Source organism: Anastrepha ludens, chromosome 6 (assembly GCF_028408465.1).
Source record: "Anastrepha ludens isolate Willacy chromosome 6, idAnaLude1.1, whole genome shotgun sequence".
Taxonomy (NCBI): Eukaryota; Metazoa; Arthropoda; class Insecta; order Diptera; family Tephritidae; genus Anastrepha; species Anastrepha ludens.
Window position 1 is genome coordinate 14978713 of NC_071502.1, and position 18067 is coordinate 14996779.

Below are 18067 nucleotides of genomic sequence, written 5' to 3' on the forward strand. Positions count from 1 at the left end.
CCACAGCTTCTGCAATAGGGGTTGTACGGAATTCCAAGCTTCTCCGCATGAGTACCGATCACCCAGTGACCAGTGAACACCGCAAGGAGTTTGGAAATTGAATGGCGGGGGATTCCCATCACCTGAAGCGTTCTGTCTTGCGATTTTTTTAGAAAGAAATTGTGTAGCTTCCTTTTAACAACGGTCAAGAGGTCACCGATGTCCGAGAAGGGGATAGCTGAAACCGGTTCTGTCGACCCTTTCCTGGCAAGTTCATCGGCAATTTCATTTCCCTCTATATTCCTGTGCCTAGAATCCCAGATAAGGGAAATGTTTCCCGCACGTTCGATACGTTTGAGTTCCTCCTTACAGGAGTTTACCAGAAGAGTGCTGCAATAGGACGACGACAGGGCCTTGACCGCCTCTTGACTGTCGGAAAACTTATTAATGTGTGCGAAGTGCACAGAAGGATGCTTCAAGATGCTTTTGTGTCTTACAGTAAGTTGCATCCAGAGGCCAATCTCCTTCATCCTTATAGCGCTCTGAGCAGCAATGGATTTAACCTGCAGATCTACAGGAAGTAAGTGCAGAATAACGTTGAGCGCAGCAGTGGGACATGTTCTACAAGCACCAGTGATGCCCACACATGCAGTTCTCTGCACTCTCTCTAGTTTAGTGGTGTTTTAGACCTTCTGAAGAGCTACCCACCAAACTAGGCAACCGTTTGTCAAAATTGGCAGAACCACTAAGTTGTACATCCAAAGTACGACACGTGGCTTGAGACCCCATTTTTTGCTAAACATAGATTTACGGGCGTAGAGGGCTATATTGGTCTTCTTAAATCGATTTTTTATGTGCAGCTTCCAGTGGAGCTTGGGGTAAAGTACTACACCAAGATACTTGACTTCCGATGAGAGAGTAAGACACTGGTTGTTTAGTCTTGGAAGCTTAAAAGGCGGAGGCTTGTATTTTCTGGTGAATAGCATCAACTACGTTTTGTCTGAGCTGACTCTGAGACCACAACTGGCAGCCCAACTACTGAGTGTAGCCAGCGCACCTTCCAAACTTGCAGCCATTACTGATGGGAAGGGTTCTGAGACCATTAGGACCAAGTCATCGGCATATGCTACCACCTTTACCCCTCCCCTGTTTAAGCGAGTTAAAGCTTCATCAATAGCTACTAGCCAAAGGAGAGGCGAGAGGACGCCGCCCTGCGGTGTACCTCTATGTACGAACCTAGTGATTTTAGTTCCTCTTGCAACAGCATTTATTTCCCTACCACCAAGCAGGGGCAAGATCCATAGGTAGATAGGTCTTTCTACCCCCAGTCTATTTAGAGAGGTGACAATTGACTCAGCCTACTCTTAACCTCTTAAAAAAAATTTCTTAGTTCGATGATTTTTATTGAAAGTATTTTCATGTAAACTTACGATTTATTTACCATATTTATTTTATTTTTTATTTTTGCTTTTTTGTTCGTCTTAATTAGTATATCATCGCATTTCGCTGTAAATATTATAAGTATGTGTTATTTAATTTTTATTTATTTTTTAATTTTTTTTTTTTTTTTTGTTATTTACTGAATGATCGTAGGTACATAAATCGATATAATCGCACTTTAAGATTATTGTAAAAGTACGCGTACATATGTCTGTGATGAATACCATAATTAAGTTGTGACATATATAAAATACACAAAAATACACAAAGTGATAGCAGTTCTATGTATGTATGTATGTAAATATGTATAAGAATAGAAGATGAAATAAAATTAAAAAGATTTAATGTAGAAATTGTAAAAAAGGTACACATTTTTCGTTTTCCATAAATAATTACATGAATGTCTGAGTACAGTGAGGAAGAAGAAGAAGAAGACAATACAAAAGTTAAACGATAGATACAAATACAACGTGGATTTGTGAATGCATTTCACATTCTTCCGATGGACTCCTCCTTGCTACTTGTTGTTGTTGCTGTCGGTGTTGTTAACTTTGATGATCGCAGCAACATTTCGTTGCTTCACTTGCTGGCAGCCATTTTTCGTTGATACGAGTATTGATTTGTTGCTATAGCTGGCGTGCAATGTTGCAACAAGCGCAGTTTTCCATTTTTCCTTAATTTAGAGGTTTTTTCTTTGTAATATTTTTTTGTGAACACACATAAACTATAAACACGAGTACTGGGACGTAGTTCAGATCCAATTAATTTTTTTTAAAAATTTTTTTTTTTTTTACTTTATTAAACTTTAAATTTGTTTTGTATTTGTATTTAAGCGTAATCACGTGCGCTATCCAGTTTTCTCATCTGTATTTTAAGAAAGGTGAGACACGTTTTAATAGACAAAAATCTATGATATAAATAAATAAGATTAGAGAATTAAGCAAATGGGATAAGCAGGCAATAAGCAGGTGGTGTGTGGGTGTGTATGTGTGTGTGTACAAATTTACAAATGTGTATGTATTTAAGGTGGTATTAAACGATACTTTTTGTTATTGTTGTATTTGTATGTAAGCATGTTGTATGAGTATGTACAGCATTAAGTTTTGGTGCGGGTGCAAGAGCAACAGCGAGTGCGTTTTCATACATATTTAGAAATTTTGCTTTTTTTGGCATTTTTAATTTTTTTGTTTTTTAATTTTTACAGAATTCCAGCGCTTGATTGCTCGGATCGCCATTTCAAATTTGTTGCATCACAACACGCACACATACATATCAACATTCATTATGCACTGTGCAACTGCAGTAAATTCGAGTTGTGTATTACAAAATTTCCTCTACTCAACTTTTCACTATTCACTTTCGATCTGCACAATCAAACACTCGGAATTCATTCGCTTTGCATTTGTTTTCGTTTTCAGTTTTTTTTTTGTTTTTTGATTTCAGTTTTTTTTGTTTTTTTTTTTTGTGTTTTTTTTTTGTTTTTTTTTTTTGTTTTTTGATTTCTGTTTTTTGTTTTTCGTTTTGTTTTTTTGGTTTTTCTGTTTAGTAGAAATCTGAGTTTTTCCAGGCTTTAACAAAGCTCACCTCGCGCTCATCGGCGTGTGTCCGATATTTCTCGGACACCTCAATCACCTTAACGGAGGTGTGTACGAGCGGCTTCTCCAGCACTTGTGTGTAGATGAGCGCCGCCGCGATGCCACCCAAAATGGGACCAGCCCAGAATACCCAGTGTGCATCCCAATTATCGACAGCGAAAGCAGTGCCCAGTGTGCGTGCCGGATTCATGCTGGCGCCAGTGTAACGAATTGTGCCCAAGTGGCCAAGTGTGACTGACAGGCCAATAGCGAGTGGCGCGGTGAAACGGGAGTCTGGAAAATGCAAGTGGGAAAGTTATTGAAATTTCATAGAAATAAAGTTTTATAAAAAGTAAACAAAGAATGAAGAGGAGAAAGAAGAAACTCGTAAGAGATGAAGTTAAACGAAATGCTGCATAGATTTGGTAAGAATTGTTGAAAAACTACACCTTTTTCAGTTTGAGTTCAGAGTGTTGCAATTCATATTCAGAATTTGCATCTAAAAGAATTCAGAATTACCATCTCAGAAAGTTGAAATTCAATGTAAAATAGTTAGAATTCAAATTCTGAAATTTCCATTTTTAATTCAGAAATTTTCATTCCTAATTCAGATATTTCCATTACAAATTCAGAAATTTTCATTACAAATTCAGAAATTTTGATTTTTAATTCAGAAATTTTCGTTTCTAATTAAAAAAATTCCATTACAAATCCAAAAATTTTCATTTCCAATTCAGAAATTTCCATTAAAAATTGAGAAATTTTCATTTATAATTCAAAAATTTTCATTTCTTATTCAGAAATTTTCATTTTTAATTCAAAAAATTCGATTACAAAGACAAAAATTTTCATTTCTAATTTAGAAATTTTAATTTTTAATTCAGAAATTTCTATTTCCAATTCATAACAAATTCAGAAATTCTCATTTCGAAGTCAGAAATTTCCATTAGAAATTCAGAAATTTTGATTTCTAATTCAAAAATTTTCATTTCTAATTCAGAAATTTTCGTTTTTAATTCAAAAAATTCTATTACAAATTCAGAAATTTTCATTTCTAATTCAGAAATTTCCATTTCTAATTCAGAAATTTTCGTTACTAATTCAGAAATTTCCATTTTTAATTCAGAAATTTTCCTTTCTAATTCACATTTTTGGGAATTTTCATTACATATTCAGAAATTTCCACTACAAATTCAGAAATTTCCATTTCTAATTCAGAAATTTTCATTACAAATTCAGAAATTTCCACTACAAATTCCGAAATTTTCGTTTCTAATTCAGAAATTTTCCTTTATAATTCAGAAATTTTCCTTTCTAATTTACAATTTCAGAAATTTCCACTACAAATTCAGAAATTTCCATTTCTAATTCAGAAATTTTGCTTTCTAATTCAGAAATTTTCGTTTCTAATTCAGAAATTTCCATTTATAATTCAGAAATTTTCGTTACTAATTCAGAAATTTCCATTTTTAATTCAGAAATTTTCCTTTATAATTCAGAAATTTTCGTTTCTAATTCAGAAATTTTCCTTTCTAATTCAGAAATTTCCACTACAAATTCAGAAATTTTCCTTTATAATTCAGAAATTTTCCTTTCTAATTTACAATTTCAGAAATTTCCACTACAAATTCAGAAATTTCCATTTCTAATTCAAAAATGCCCAACTTAATTTCAAAAAATTCCGTATTCACTGTACGAAAACGAGATTTTAAGTCGCATAGAAGGAATTCTGCTGAAAAGTTTTAACATTTCTATTTGTTTTTTTTCTGTATATGTACATATTATATTATATATGGCTTTGTCTACCTGGATCCTAGGACATTAATACCAATAACAACGTCGACTAAGAGATCCAGTGAAGAATAATTCTTGCCAACAGGTGCAACTTTTGGCTCGGTAGGCAATTGAAAAGCTGAGTGCTCTCTCGACGCACGAAACGAAAACGAAAAACGCTATCTCAATCACTCATCCTCCCGGTCTTACTGTATGGCGCTGAGTCGTGGACATTGACGATCACCGATGGACGGTTTTTAGGTGCTTTCGAGAGACAAATTTTTTGCAAGATCTTTGGTCCGATTTGCGAGAATGATGCATACCGCATAAGATGGTACACGAGCAGTACGAGCTGTACGCCGACATCGACGTAGTGGACTCTATTCAAATTGAACAACAACGCCCCAGCAAAGAAGCAGCTCTTTTCGAAATTTACTGGTGGAACTCGCAACAAAGACTGCCCTCATTTACGTTGGAGAGACTAGTCGACGATGATTTGACCGCCATTGGTGTTTCTGACTGGCGTCAATGCGAACAATGCAGAGGCGATTGGCGCAACATTTTGGTAGCGGCCGTTCGGAGTAGGCTTGAAACTGTAGGTCCCTCCATTTGTGGAACAACATCAAGACGCACACCACAAATAGGAGGAGGAGCTCGGCCGAACACCCAAAAAGGGTGTACGCGCCAATTATATATACCTATATATATATATATATATATATATATATGAAATTCCATAAATCTCACCTGGTTTATTTGCATCACAAGCGCCAAAAACAGTTAGCACCAAGACTAGACCCAAAAAGAATTCTATACCGAGACCCTGCAGTTCGGTAATGTTGGGCGCAAGATGTGTGTGACCTAAGCCATTGTAGTAAAGCTCATCGATGAGTGTCTGAAAGTTAGGAAATTTCCATTAAAACGCAAAAAAAAAAAAAAATATATTTAAAATTATTTTTTTAGAAAAAAAACTAAGATCATTTTATACTCACACGAATGGCGGCTGTGCCGGCAATGGAACCCAAACATTGGAATATTATGTAAAATACGGCGCGCAAAACAGACACACGTCCCGCCACCAATAAACCAATTGTGACGGCGGGATTTACGTGACCACCGCTAATGTTGCCGATAACCTAAAATGTTTGAAAATGTAGAGAATTTTTGTAAAATTTTGAAAATATTTATAGCAGTTTTATATAAGCAGTAGAAAATTTAAGCGTAATCTACACAAATATGTGCATATATGTATGTGTGCGTGTATATTTGTATTTGCCAAAGGCAAGTAAAATTAAGTCATTACATTCATACATACAAACTTAATTACAATACAATTCGACACGTTTTCACTTTCAAGTAGCAGAAAAATAAAAATACATTTGTTGCACTGTAATGCACATACATATACATACATACATACATACATACATACGTAAATACATACATATGTACATATTTACATGCATTTCATGTTCAATGTTAGCTTACTTCGCACTTGCAGTGCACTTGCTTTCATCTCTGTCCAATGGCATTTTCAGTTTCAAATGATGCCGCCGCTGAGTTTCGCGATTTTTTTATTTTGAATAATTTTCACGGCGCCACTTTTATAGTAAAAACCATTTGAGAAAGCAAATTTTCGGCTATCTAAATAAGTGTTTCAAACAAAAAATGTTTGCTTGCTTACTTGCAGTGGCGGTAAACAAAAGTCGAACATTAATTACAGTTAAGTTCCTCACAATAGCAGTGCCGCCATTAACTGAGCAGCAAACGGAATTATCAGTTCAGTCTATAATTTCGTGTGTTTTTTAAAGGTGGTTTCGAAATAATAAAAAAGATGTTTAAAGTATTTATTAATCAATAACATATTTTCCTTCATTATTTACAATGTCTTCTCAACGTTTAGGAAAATTTTTATATTAATTCCCTGCTCAAAAAATTTGTTGTCCTTGGAGCCAAAATACGCTGCGATATCCCTTTTTAATAGCTTCTTTTGAGGAGTAGTTCTTGTTACTCATTTGGGATTGAAGTCCACGGAAAAGGTGATAATCACAAGGTGCAATATCCGGAGAGTATGGTGGATGCGGCATTACCTCCCATCCGGGCTCGTTCAGCTTGCCTTGCGGTATGAGGACTTGCGTTGTCGTGGTGAAAGAAAATTTAGCGCCTACTCACTAAAGACGGTCGCTTTTTGTTAAGTGCCTCATTCAGGCTTGATAGCTGATGGGAATAATAATCAGCAGTTATCGTCTGGTTTGGTTCCAGAAGTTCTTAATAAACAATATCGGCCATGTCCCACCAAATAGACAGGAGAATCTTCTTGGGGTGAAGGCCATCTCTAGGGGTCGGTTCTGGTGTTTCATCTCTATCTAACCATTGGCGTTTGCGAACAGGATTATTGTAAAGGACCCATTTTTCATCACCAGTAACAATACGGTTCAAACTCCTTTCATTTTCAAGCCGTTGCAGCAGCTGAGAACACACATTCACTCTCTGCTCTGCTGAAGGTTGGCGACGGAAAGTCTATGCGGTACCCATTTTCCCAGCTTTGAAACCTTTCCCAACTGAACCAGGTTCCTGTGAACTGTTCCATGCGATGAATTTAACCTCTGAGCTATCATATCGACTGTCAAATTTGGCTCAGCTTCCACGAGTTCGAGCAAGGCGTCGGAGTTAAAGACTTCAGGACGACCAGCGCGCGGGGCATCCTCCACAGCTGCCTTCCAATGAAAGCTTGGTGACATTCGGCGTAGTTTTTGCGTCCAAAGTCTCAGTAAGTTTGTGTCATGGGTACAAAAATGAGTTTCGCACTAAGAGCTAATATCAAATTTTGTTTTAAAATCAGTAAAATGTTTACCGAAACATTTTAATTAATGAAAAAAGTATATGGCGATGATTGTCGATCTCGTGCCGGAACTCATGAGTGGTTTATACGTTTCAGAGATGGTTGTGAGGACATAAATGGTAACGAACATACGGGCCGCTCAAAATCACTAGACATCGAAAACTTTAACGAAATCTTTCTAAAATTTATCAAAAATAAACCTAAGTCATCGTTGAAATTCATGGAATCGGAGTTGAATATCTCCAAAACATCGATTTATCGCATTTTAACTGATCATTTGGACTTACGAAAGGTCTGTGCACGTTTCATTGCGCATAAGTTAACTGAGGACCAAAAATTCCGCAGAATTCAACATTCGCAAGGCCTCATTAAGGAGGCGAGAAAAAAAGAGAACTTCCTTTACAACATTGTAAGTGGTGATGAAACGTGGAGTTTCCAACATGAACCTGAAACTAAGTGTCAAAGTGCCGATTGGAAGGCCCCAGGCGAGCCACCACCCAAAAGATCGCGTTTGGAGAAGTCAAAAATCAAGTCGATGCTCATTTGCTTTTACGATTTCAAGGCAATTGTCCACAAGGAGTTCATGCCAACGGGCCAAATCGTCAATGCAATTTTCTATCTTGGCGTTTTGAAGCGTTTGGTGCATCGCATTCGTCGAATTCGCCCAGAATACCGCGAAGCCGAAAGCTGGCGCTTATTGCATGATAATTCACCATCTCATCGATCCACTCTTGTGACTGATTTTGTGACTAGAAATCGCATTTTAACCATCAATCACTCACCGTATTCACCTGATATGGCTCCCTGTGACTTCTACCTGTACGAAAAATTGTATTTGGCCATGAAAGTAAAAGGTTTTGCGTTCGTAGAGGCTCCAAAGACTTGTACCGACATCCTGAAAGACATTCCGGTCAATGACCTGAAACACTCTTTTGAAAAGCTTTTAGATCACGAGAAACATTGTATTGAGGCCAGAGGGGACTATTTTGCATAAATAAACTCGAAGTTATCTGAACAAAGCTCCTGACATTTCCATTTTCGCTCAGACTTGTTTATTTTGGACTTCCCGTTGTATATCAGATTAAAGGTACTTTTACTAATAGGGTTTTTTGACAGATCACGTGTGACTACTGTCAAGCTAAATGCTTATTTTTTTCAGTATTCATTGACATTTCACTTTCACCTCAACAACGTTTACAAATCGTACAATTGAATTACGAAAATCGACGCTCTGTGAAAAGTGTTCGTCGCGCGCTCAGGCCAACTTATGGTGTTCAACGATGAGGGCCATTTTTGGCTTAATGGCTACGTCAATAAGCGAAATTGCCATATTTGGGTATGAAGAGCAACCTGAAGTCATTGAAAACAACCGTTTGGTGCGGCCTATGGGTTGGCGAATATTTCTTAAAAGAGGAAGCTGGCTCCCATGGAACAGTGCATGGTGAACGCTATCGCGCCATGATAAACGAGTTTTTGATACCGGAAATTGAAGCCCTTGATCTGCACAACATTTGGTTCCAACAATCCAGCAAGACGGCGCTACTTGCAATACAGCCCGTGAAACAATGGATTTACTGCGTCGTCGTGTCGGTGAGAAATTTATCTCTCGTCTCGAATCAGTGGATTGACCACCAAGATCGAGTGATATCATATCTTTTGACTTGAGGATATGTAAAGTTTAAATGCTTTTTGGATACACCAGCTTCGATTGAGTTATTGGGAGCCAAGATTACTAAACTTATTCACGAGATACCGACCGACCAACCGAAGTCCTCCAGCGAGTCATTCAAAATTGAAGTTTACGGATGGCCGAATTACGACGCATGTGCGGCCAACATTTGAAAAGGATTATCTCTAAAAAATAAGTGTCAAGAATGGTTCTACAAAAAAATAATGAAAATTGCCCAAACAATGTGAACTTTCGTTGGTTTGTTTCAATTTAAAATCCAATAATTCTAAATTTATCACGTGTGCAGACTATCTATTTTCTTACATTGGCAATTTTTTTAAATTTATTTATTACATATTACATGAATTTTTTTAAATATTTTATTTATTATATCCATGCACATACGCTATAAATTATACCATTTTTCTCCGTTGTGGCTTTCAACCTTCGTATGGTTTTACCTATGTAAATAATCACTTCATGTAGAATTTCTAGAAATTATTATTTATTTCGCCTGAAATAGACAGTGTAGGTGTTTGGCACATATTAGCGAAATTAACCAAAATTTATTAGACAAGGAAATAATTAATATATTAAAACGATAAACCCACACCACCCACTAACACAAAGTGACGCCAAATTTATCACCCCATCGGAAGGCGTATAACTTTTACACTTGCGAACTGGACAGCTGTAGTACACAAACAGGAAAACAATGGAGTTCAATATAATGGAATAAAGTTCAAAATACAGATTTCCAACGCACAGAATCATTTGTTTATATGTAACAACCTGAATAGATCTATTGTGCAGCCATGTAGCCTACTCGAACAGTTTTAGGCTGTTAATAAATCCTAAATCTGCTGTAGGCTTCATTTCTACCAGGAGGTTTGAATTTATATCCCCATTTCCCAGGTAATTTAATCTGCGTCGTGCCACTGCTGGGCACTCGCATAGAACGTGTTTTGCTGTTTCTGGTGCCTCTTTGTAGAGTCTACAGGAATCCTTTTCTATCACAACTATCTTTTTCATGTGATGATTAAGTTTACAGTGTCCGGTTAGTAGTTGAGTGTAAAGTTTTATGTCCTTTTTGCTTAGGTGAAGCATTGTTTCTGCCTTTAACCGTTCTAGATCTATGAGTCTTTTCGATTGCCGCATGCCCGATTGGGCTCTCCAGTAATCAATTAGGCCTCGAACCTCCTGCTCACGTAGAAAGGCACTTTGAAGCTGTTATTTACCTCGCAGAAAGGTTCAGGACCTATGAAGGGAGTGTTTGCCCTCTTTTTCGCTAAAGTATCCGCAATTTCATTCACTTCGTGCCCCTCATGTCCTGGAACCCACATCTAGGTAACAAGTTTCTTCATGCTGGGATGTGGAGGATTTTAAAACATTCCCAGACCAACCTTGATTGGAATGAGAAGTTATCCAGCGATTTTAGAGCTGCTTGACTGTCAGAGAGAATGTTTATAGTGGCACCGCGCGTGCCTCTCCGTAGAAATTCTCTGGCACACAGCTCTAAGGCGTAGATCTCCGCCTGGAAAATGTAAGTGGTTTTTCCCCATTGCAATTGCTTTTTTGAAATGTCGTCCGACAATTCCAGCCCGGGCACTACCGTCTTCCATTTTGGACCCATCAGTAAACCACACCTGAGCGCCCTGTTTTAGGAGTATTTCATTGTTTTTCTACGCTGAGCAGTCACTAATGACCATTTTGAATTTCTTGGAGAATTCTAGTTTCCTTTCCATCTTGCCCTGGACTTTCCAGCACGGAGAGTTCAGGATTGAACCCAGAATTCTTACATTTCCTGTAAGACTGCCTTCTTTGAGATGGAATAGATTAGGAAGCCTTATAGCTGCACGAATTGCCATCTCTTTGGCTACAAGTTAGAGTGAAATGAGTCCAATGACCATTCCTTAAGCCGTTGTGGGGCAGGTTCGCATTGCCCCCGTTACGCTCAGACAGGCTATTCTGTATGCCTTGCTAAGTATTATCTGAGTCTGAGTTAGGTCTACTTTTGGCCACCACACCAGAGAGGCATAGGCGATCATTGGCACTATTATTGTCTTAAAAGATCATGCCATCATCTTTGGCCGCAGACCCCATGTTTTACGGTAAAGCCTTGGTCATACGTATATTGCTTTCAAGGCATTGTTTGTGATGTACTTAACTATTGGGCCATAGGATATGGCCTAAGTTTAAACCCGCGTAAAACAGAACTTATGCTTTTTACCACCAGATACAAGGTACCAACTTTTACCCTACCAAATATTAACGGACAAACCCTCCCACTTTCACCCAGTGCAAAATACTTAGGGGTAATTCTGGACTCCAAACTTAGCTGGAAGTTAAACATCGAAGAACGGGTAAGGAAAGCAGAAATTGCTTTATATGCCTGTAATCGTATGTTTGGAAGAAGATGGGGTCCTCGACCCAAGTATACATTATGGTTGTATAAGGCGGTTGTACGACTTATTTTATCGTATGGTTCGGTAGTTTGGTGGAAGGCTCTAGGGAGAGAGTACAATACCAAATTACTCGGCAGAATACAAAGATCAGCCTGTGCAATAACGGTCGGTGCAATCAGATCATGTCCTAGAGAGGCTCTCAATGCACTGACACACGTTATTCCAATAGACCTACACATTAAGAAGACGGCAACCATGAGTGCATTTAGGTTAAACGCAGCGGGTCGCTGGAAAGAAAAAACTTATGGTCACGCTAGTCTATTATTACGACAAGCTCAGTTAACCTCGGTGAGGACTGACTACACGTCCCGACGGTAACTTTCAATAGGAATTTTTCCACTCTCTTTCCATCTAAGGAAAAATGGAATAAGGGATTTTCTTTAAACAACGTCGACACTACGGTCTATACAGATGGCAGTAAAATGGATTGTGGTGTTGGAGCTGGTATATATTCTCATAGACTTGGAATTGAAAAATCTGTGCGTCTCCTTAATACCAGCAGTGTCTTCCAGGCGGAAGTACTGGCAATTGGGGAAGCTTGTAGGCTACTAATCACGCATTTCTCTTTTAAGGGCAATATCCCTATTCTTTCGGATAGCCAAGCTGCAATCCAGGCACTGGACTCGGCTACAACAACCTCTAAAGTGGTGGAGCAAAGTAGGAATAGCCTCACCACCTTGAGTGAAAACCATAAAGTTACCTTAATTTAAGTCCCGGGACACCGGAACATAGAAGGTAACGTAAAAGCCAATGAACTGGCAAGAGGGGGATCTGCCATGAATAGCGTTCTTGCAGTACCGGTATTCACACCATTAGGTGCAGTCAAGAATGCAATTTCCCTAAAATACCTTCGAAACGCAGATTGTAGATGGAGAGACCAGACAAAATGCAAAATCAGCAGGACGTTATGGCCCAACTACAACCTCAAGCAATCGTCGACATTGATAAACATGAAACGACGGGACGCCTGGAGACTAACGGCAGTCATAACTGGCTTTTGGTCTGTGGGAGAACAAGCAATCAAAATGGGCATCCCTCACAACACCTATTGCCATAGTTGTAAACAACCGGAGAAAAAGGAAACAATCGGAGAAAAAGGAAACAATCTTCCATTTCCTCTGTGAATTCTCTACCTTATGAAAGGAGAGAATGTCAACCCTGGGCAAACCATTGTTCGAGAGTCTCAAACAACTTGCTAGCATGGACGTCAACAGCCTAATAAGGTTCTTAAACCGCACAGACTGGATATAGTCATGCTAAAAATAACTGGTAAAGAAGTTGGTAACGAGGATGTGGCAATAAAATGGTGCGGAAGCGCACGTTGGATTCTGGATAAATCAGAACTCTAACCAACCAACCAACCAAACCTGGTAATCTAGCATCCTTGATCGGTATGTCAAACTCTCTGTATGTACAAACCTAATTCCAAAGCTAATTTAGGCCATGACGAGAAACTTTTGATTGCTTGAGATTCGTCGAGAACCTCATTTCACAAGAAAGATTCTCCTTGGATTTCTAGTCAGACATTATTGAAGGTAAATAGCTCGCCTATGTTTTCTAAGTTAATTGGAGTTCAAGCTCACCAGAAACACGTGAAGCTGGTATGCTAGATTGGCCTTAGTTATGTAAAATTATGTCTAAGCCTTCGCTAACAGAGTAGCCTCATCTAAAAAGTCGTATGCATTTTGTGTACTTAATGGCTGGCAAACAGTTTTATACGCCTTTGGGCATACTCGTATTTAGTCAGATGTACTACATACATCGTAAGTAAACCTACATAAACATACATTACATAGCAAGTACACAGAAAGGCTCATTGAATGGCAGTTAAAATTTAAATGAATTATATATTCTACTTTGTATTCGTAAACAGAATTTGGAACAAGGAAAACAAGCATTCAATGGAGTGTACTTATTTATCAACTCGTATAAAAATGTATGCACACACGCAAATAGCCGCCAACCATAGATGTGCGAGTACGCCTGCTTATGGGCATACTTGTAGCTCGTAAGCCATTTAAGGATATGTCAGTGAATGGCATGAAACAAATTCTATTAAACCAAAATTATATGGCGATTGCGTTTTTGTTTTTGTAAAAATTCTATGGCCATTTGTAGAACAAAAAAAAAATTAAAAAACAAAAATTAAAAAAAAAGAAATTAAATTAAAAAACCAGCCGAAAGCCTCTGCTATAGCACTGCGTTTGCTTGAGTTTACTTATAATTTTATTATCATGTAAGCTTTTAAAAATACAAAAAAAAATAAAAAATTAAGTTAAAAAATATAAAATGTCGAAACTAATCAAATCGACAGCATGAGTCTTTACCAAGCGCGCAGCTAGAAAAAAATTTCAGCGGGTTTCCGTTCGGTGTTTGGCGTGTTAGTTTGTACAGAACGATTTGTTCCGACAGTTTTCCCAGCATATCCGGATTCTACATGAAATTCTAAGAAAAAAAGTCTCTTAACTAAAGTTAATTTCGAGCCTCTAGAATATGCAAGGGAACAGTTTTGTTTAATTATTAGGCGCGCAACTAAGTTCTCGGTTTTTGTTTGATAAAAATACTATTGTACTTTATTCTGAAAAAGTGAATCATTGAAAGTATTGCCCAACGCTTGCTACTACTTTTTCCCATCTTTCTGGTAGATCTCGTATACCGTCGCGGTAAAACTGTTCAACTTTTGAGGCTATCCGCGGATCAAGCCATTTTTTGATGTCTTCATATTAATGCAACTGCTGGTCAGCTAGACCATGTGCCATCGATCGGAAGAGGTGATAATCGGGCGGCGCAATATCTGGAGAATATGGCAGGTGGGGTAGGATTTCCCATTTTAGTGTTTCTAGGTAGGTTTTAGCGGGTTTGGCAACGTGAGGCCGGCGTTGTCATGCTGTAGAATCACCTTTTCATGCCTCTCCCCGTATTGCGGCGGTTTCTCGCGCAGTTCTCGGCTCAATCGCATCAATTGAAGTCGATATCGCTGGAGCAGTTCTTCACTCATAATACTGAAGCAAGCGCGTCTTGCGTTTGACACGGATCCCCATTGAGCAATGCCTCCAATTCAGCGGAACCAATCTCGGCACGTTGTTTCACTTAAAGCAGCATCTCCATAAACTTTTTGTAACTCTCGATGCGCCTCAGCCGCCGTTTTTCTCGAATGAAAGAGGAAAATCAACACTTCCCGCAAATGACGATTATTCGGCACAAAATCAGACATTTTCACAAAACTAAAATTATATGATACCAAAAGCAAATCACTAATGTGTCGAAGCAGTTTGTTTACCATATGTCTAAGCTTGGTTTATGACGTTTAGGTTATGTTAGAATCGGCTAGCACTTAATAATACGAAGTTAATATGAAAAAAAGCTAAAAAAAACATTTTTTTAATATTGCGAAATTTAACAATTTGTTTTTTCAAGTTTACGACGATTAGAACTGATTTCGTTAATCTATAGTTTCAATACAAAATAATATCACACCAAGCCACCATTGGTGTGAAGAAGAAATTGAGTCGGTATAACTCCTCCTTTGTGATTGACCTGCACTTAAAAGAATCCCTTCAAAATATCTGGGCGATTATTTCTTTGAGCCATTGGCTTGAAATTACCCTGATATGGGTTCCCGGTCATAGGAACATACGAGGCAATGAGATAGCGGATGAGCTAGCAAGAAAGGGCTCAACACTAGACATAGCAGAGGCGGTGGCAGTTTCCACCCCACTGAACACACTAAAAGCATCTATTGCTTCACACTATCATGCTTTAGCCGAAAGAAGATGGAAGCAAATACCTACATGTATCACAACAAAAAACACATGGCCGTCATATAAAATCCAAAGGACGAATGACCTGTTAGGATGTTCTCGGCCAAACATTTCACGTATCACTGCAACCCTTACAGGGCATTGGAAAGTAGGGGATCATGCAGCTAGACTCAACCTACCCTTCAATCCTATCTGTAGAAGCTGTCAAGCGGAAGGGGTGAAGGAAAGTCTGTTCCACTATTTATGTGAATGTCCGGGACTAGCCAGGGCACGACTCCGATCCTGCGGTAAGCCTTTCCTACAGCAAATTAAGGAGATCTCAGTCATCGAGATAAAGGATTTGCTCCTATACTTGGACCTCACTAAATGGATCTGACTCGGAAGCACCAAAAAAAAAAAAAAAAAAAAAAAAAAAAAAAAAAAAAAAAAACAACTCATCATTTCACGAGATAGTGGTATTAAAACGGTGCTGGTCACTAATTAGGAGCATTTCAGCTAAGAAATGTTCAACCACCTCAACAACAACAACATTTCTTTGAAGACCTGGGAAATTTGCAAAATGTCTCACTGGAGGGAGCAGTTACTTTCTTAAAAAATATCTAAGCAGTTTAAGCAACTTAGTGAGGGGATGGAAATTAAATGAAGGCATCAATGAGTCTTACGGCCACCGAGAGTAATGTCTTAGACAAGCAACCTGGCTAACCTAGCCTAACCTAAGCCTCAATTGTATGTAGCTATGAACATAAATCTCTTCATATTATATTTTTCTTCAATGACAAAATACCGATGCTCGACCTGAGCCATTTCTTTGCTTGTGAAGATTCAGACGTTCATTGCGCTCTCAAGAATTGTTAAACCGATCAGTGGCAAGACTAGAAACTACTCTCCCAGCAGGTTTTGCAAAATCTTTTTAGCGATAATTCTTCTATATACTTGGACATCGCTTTCTGAGGCAGAGAAAAAAATGAAACAGTCTTTGAGATAAAATGAAACAGCCTTTGAAGAAATCCGAATAAAGAAACTGATTTACGCATCTTTTGGCTTCATCTGATAACACACAAAACTCAGGCACTTGATTTTTAAAATGTTCCAGGATTTGGGTTCAGATTTTTGGTTTGGACCTCTTTGTTTATTTCTTTTCTTTTCAACTTTGTTTTATTTGTCATGCGTCCATCGCCACCAACAAATGTTCAAGTCTAAGCTAAACTCTTTTAAAATTGTATCAAAAAAGAGGCCAGTGTATAGTATTCTAATCGTGAAAAGTCAATAAAGCGATGCATTTTTATACGTGGCTGCATCAGAAGCTGACTTTTTGGTGACTTTATTATAAAATGCAAAGTCCAAAATAAACAAGACTAAGCTAAAATAGAAATGACAGGAGCTTTGTTCTGAAAAATTCGGGTTTATTCATTCAAAATAGCCCCCTCTGGCCTCGATACACTGTTTTGCGCGATCTAAGAGCTTTTTGAAAGGGTCACTGACCGGAATGTCCTTCAGGATGTCGGTATACACCCTTTGGATGGCCTCTACGGACGCAAAACGTTTTCCTTTCATGGCCAAATGCAGTTTTCGAATAGGTAGAAGTCACAAGGAGCCTATCAGGCGAATATGATGAGTGATTGATAGTTGAAATGCGATTTCTAGTCAAAAAATCAGTCGCAAGAGTGGATCGGAGAGATGGTGCATTATCATTCAATAGGCGCCAGCTTCCTCCTACGCGGCATTCAGGGAGAATACGATAAAGGCTTCAAAATGCCAAGATAGAAAATTCCATTGACGGTTTGTCCCGTTGGTACGAACTCCTTGTGGACAATTCCCTTGGAATTTGTAAAAAGAAGTGAGAATCGACTTGATGATTTTTGACTTCTACAAATGCGATTTTTTGGATGGTGGCTCGTCTGGGGCTTTCCATTCGGAACTTTGACGCTTAGTTTCACGTTCATGTTGGGAACATCACGTTTCACCACCAGTTAGAATGTTGTCTTTTCTCGCCTTTTTAATGAGGTCTTTCGAATATTGAATTCCGAGCAATTTTTGGTCCTCAGTTAACTGGTGCGGAATGAAACGAACACAGACCTTTCGATCAAATGATCAGTTAAAATGCGATAAATCGGTGTTTTGGAGATTTTCAATTCCGACTCCATGCATATCAACGATGATTTCAGTTCATTTGTGATAAATTTACGAACAATTTCGATGGAGTTTTCGCTGATTTCTGATTTTGGGCGGCCCGGCTCGTATGTTCATTGTCATTTATGTCCTCACAACCATCTCTGAAACGTGTAAACCACTCATGAACTCCGGCACGAGATCGACAATCATCGCCATAAACTTTTTTCATCAATTCAAATGTTTCGGTAAACTTTTTACCGATTTTAAAACCAAATTTGATCTGAACTCTTTGTTCGAAACTTATTTTTGTACCGATGACACAAACATACTGACACTTTAGGCGCAATAACTTCGCTTCCACTGAACCGAATGTCACCAAGCTTTCACTGGAAGAAGGCTAGGAATGTAACTTCCAACGCACTAACTCATTAAAGGGATGGCGCCATCAAAAA

At 38.3% G+C, this 18067-nt stretch overlaps 1 protein-coding gene across 2 annotated transcripts in view; it reads right to left on the reverse strand.

The window, feature by feature from the left end:
- Positions 1-2195: 2195 nt before the first annotated feature.
- LOC128866309 (aquaporin AQPAn.G) overlaps positions 2196-18067 on the reverse strand; it is a 65218-nt gene continuing 49346 nt past the window's right edge. Inside the window, exons 4-7 of one of the 2 annotated variants that reach the window (XM_054106927.1) lie at positions 5759-5902; positions 5514-5661; positions 3004-3287; positions 2196-2283 (exon numbers count right to left, since the gene is read on the reverse strand). In XM_054106927.1, the coding sequence (XP_053962902.1) occupies positions 2248-2283; positions 3004-3287; positions 5514-5661; positions 5759-5902 (612 nt within the window). In that variant the 3' untranslated portion in view covers positions 2196-2247. Of the gene's footprint in view, positions 2284-2904; positions 3288-5513; positions 5662-5758; positions 5903-18067 lie in introns of those variants that run through there. The other variant, XM_054106926.1, reaches the window with a different exon arrangement.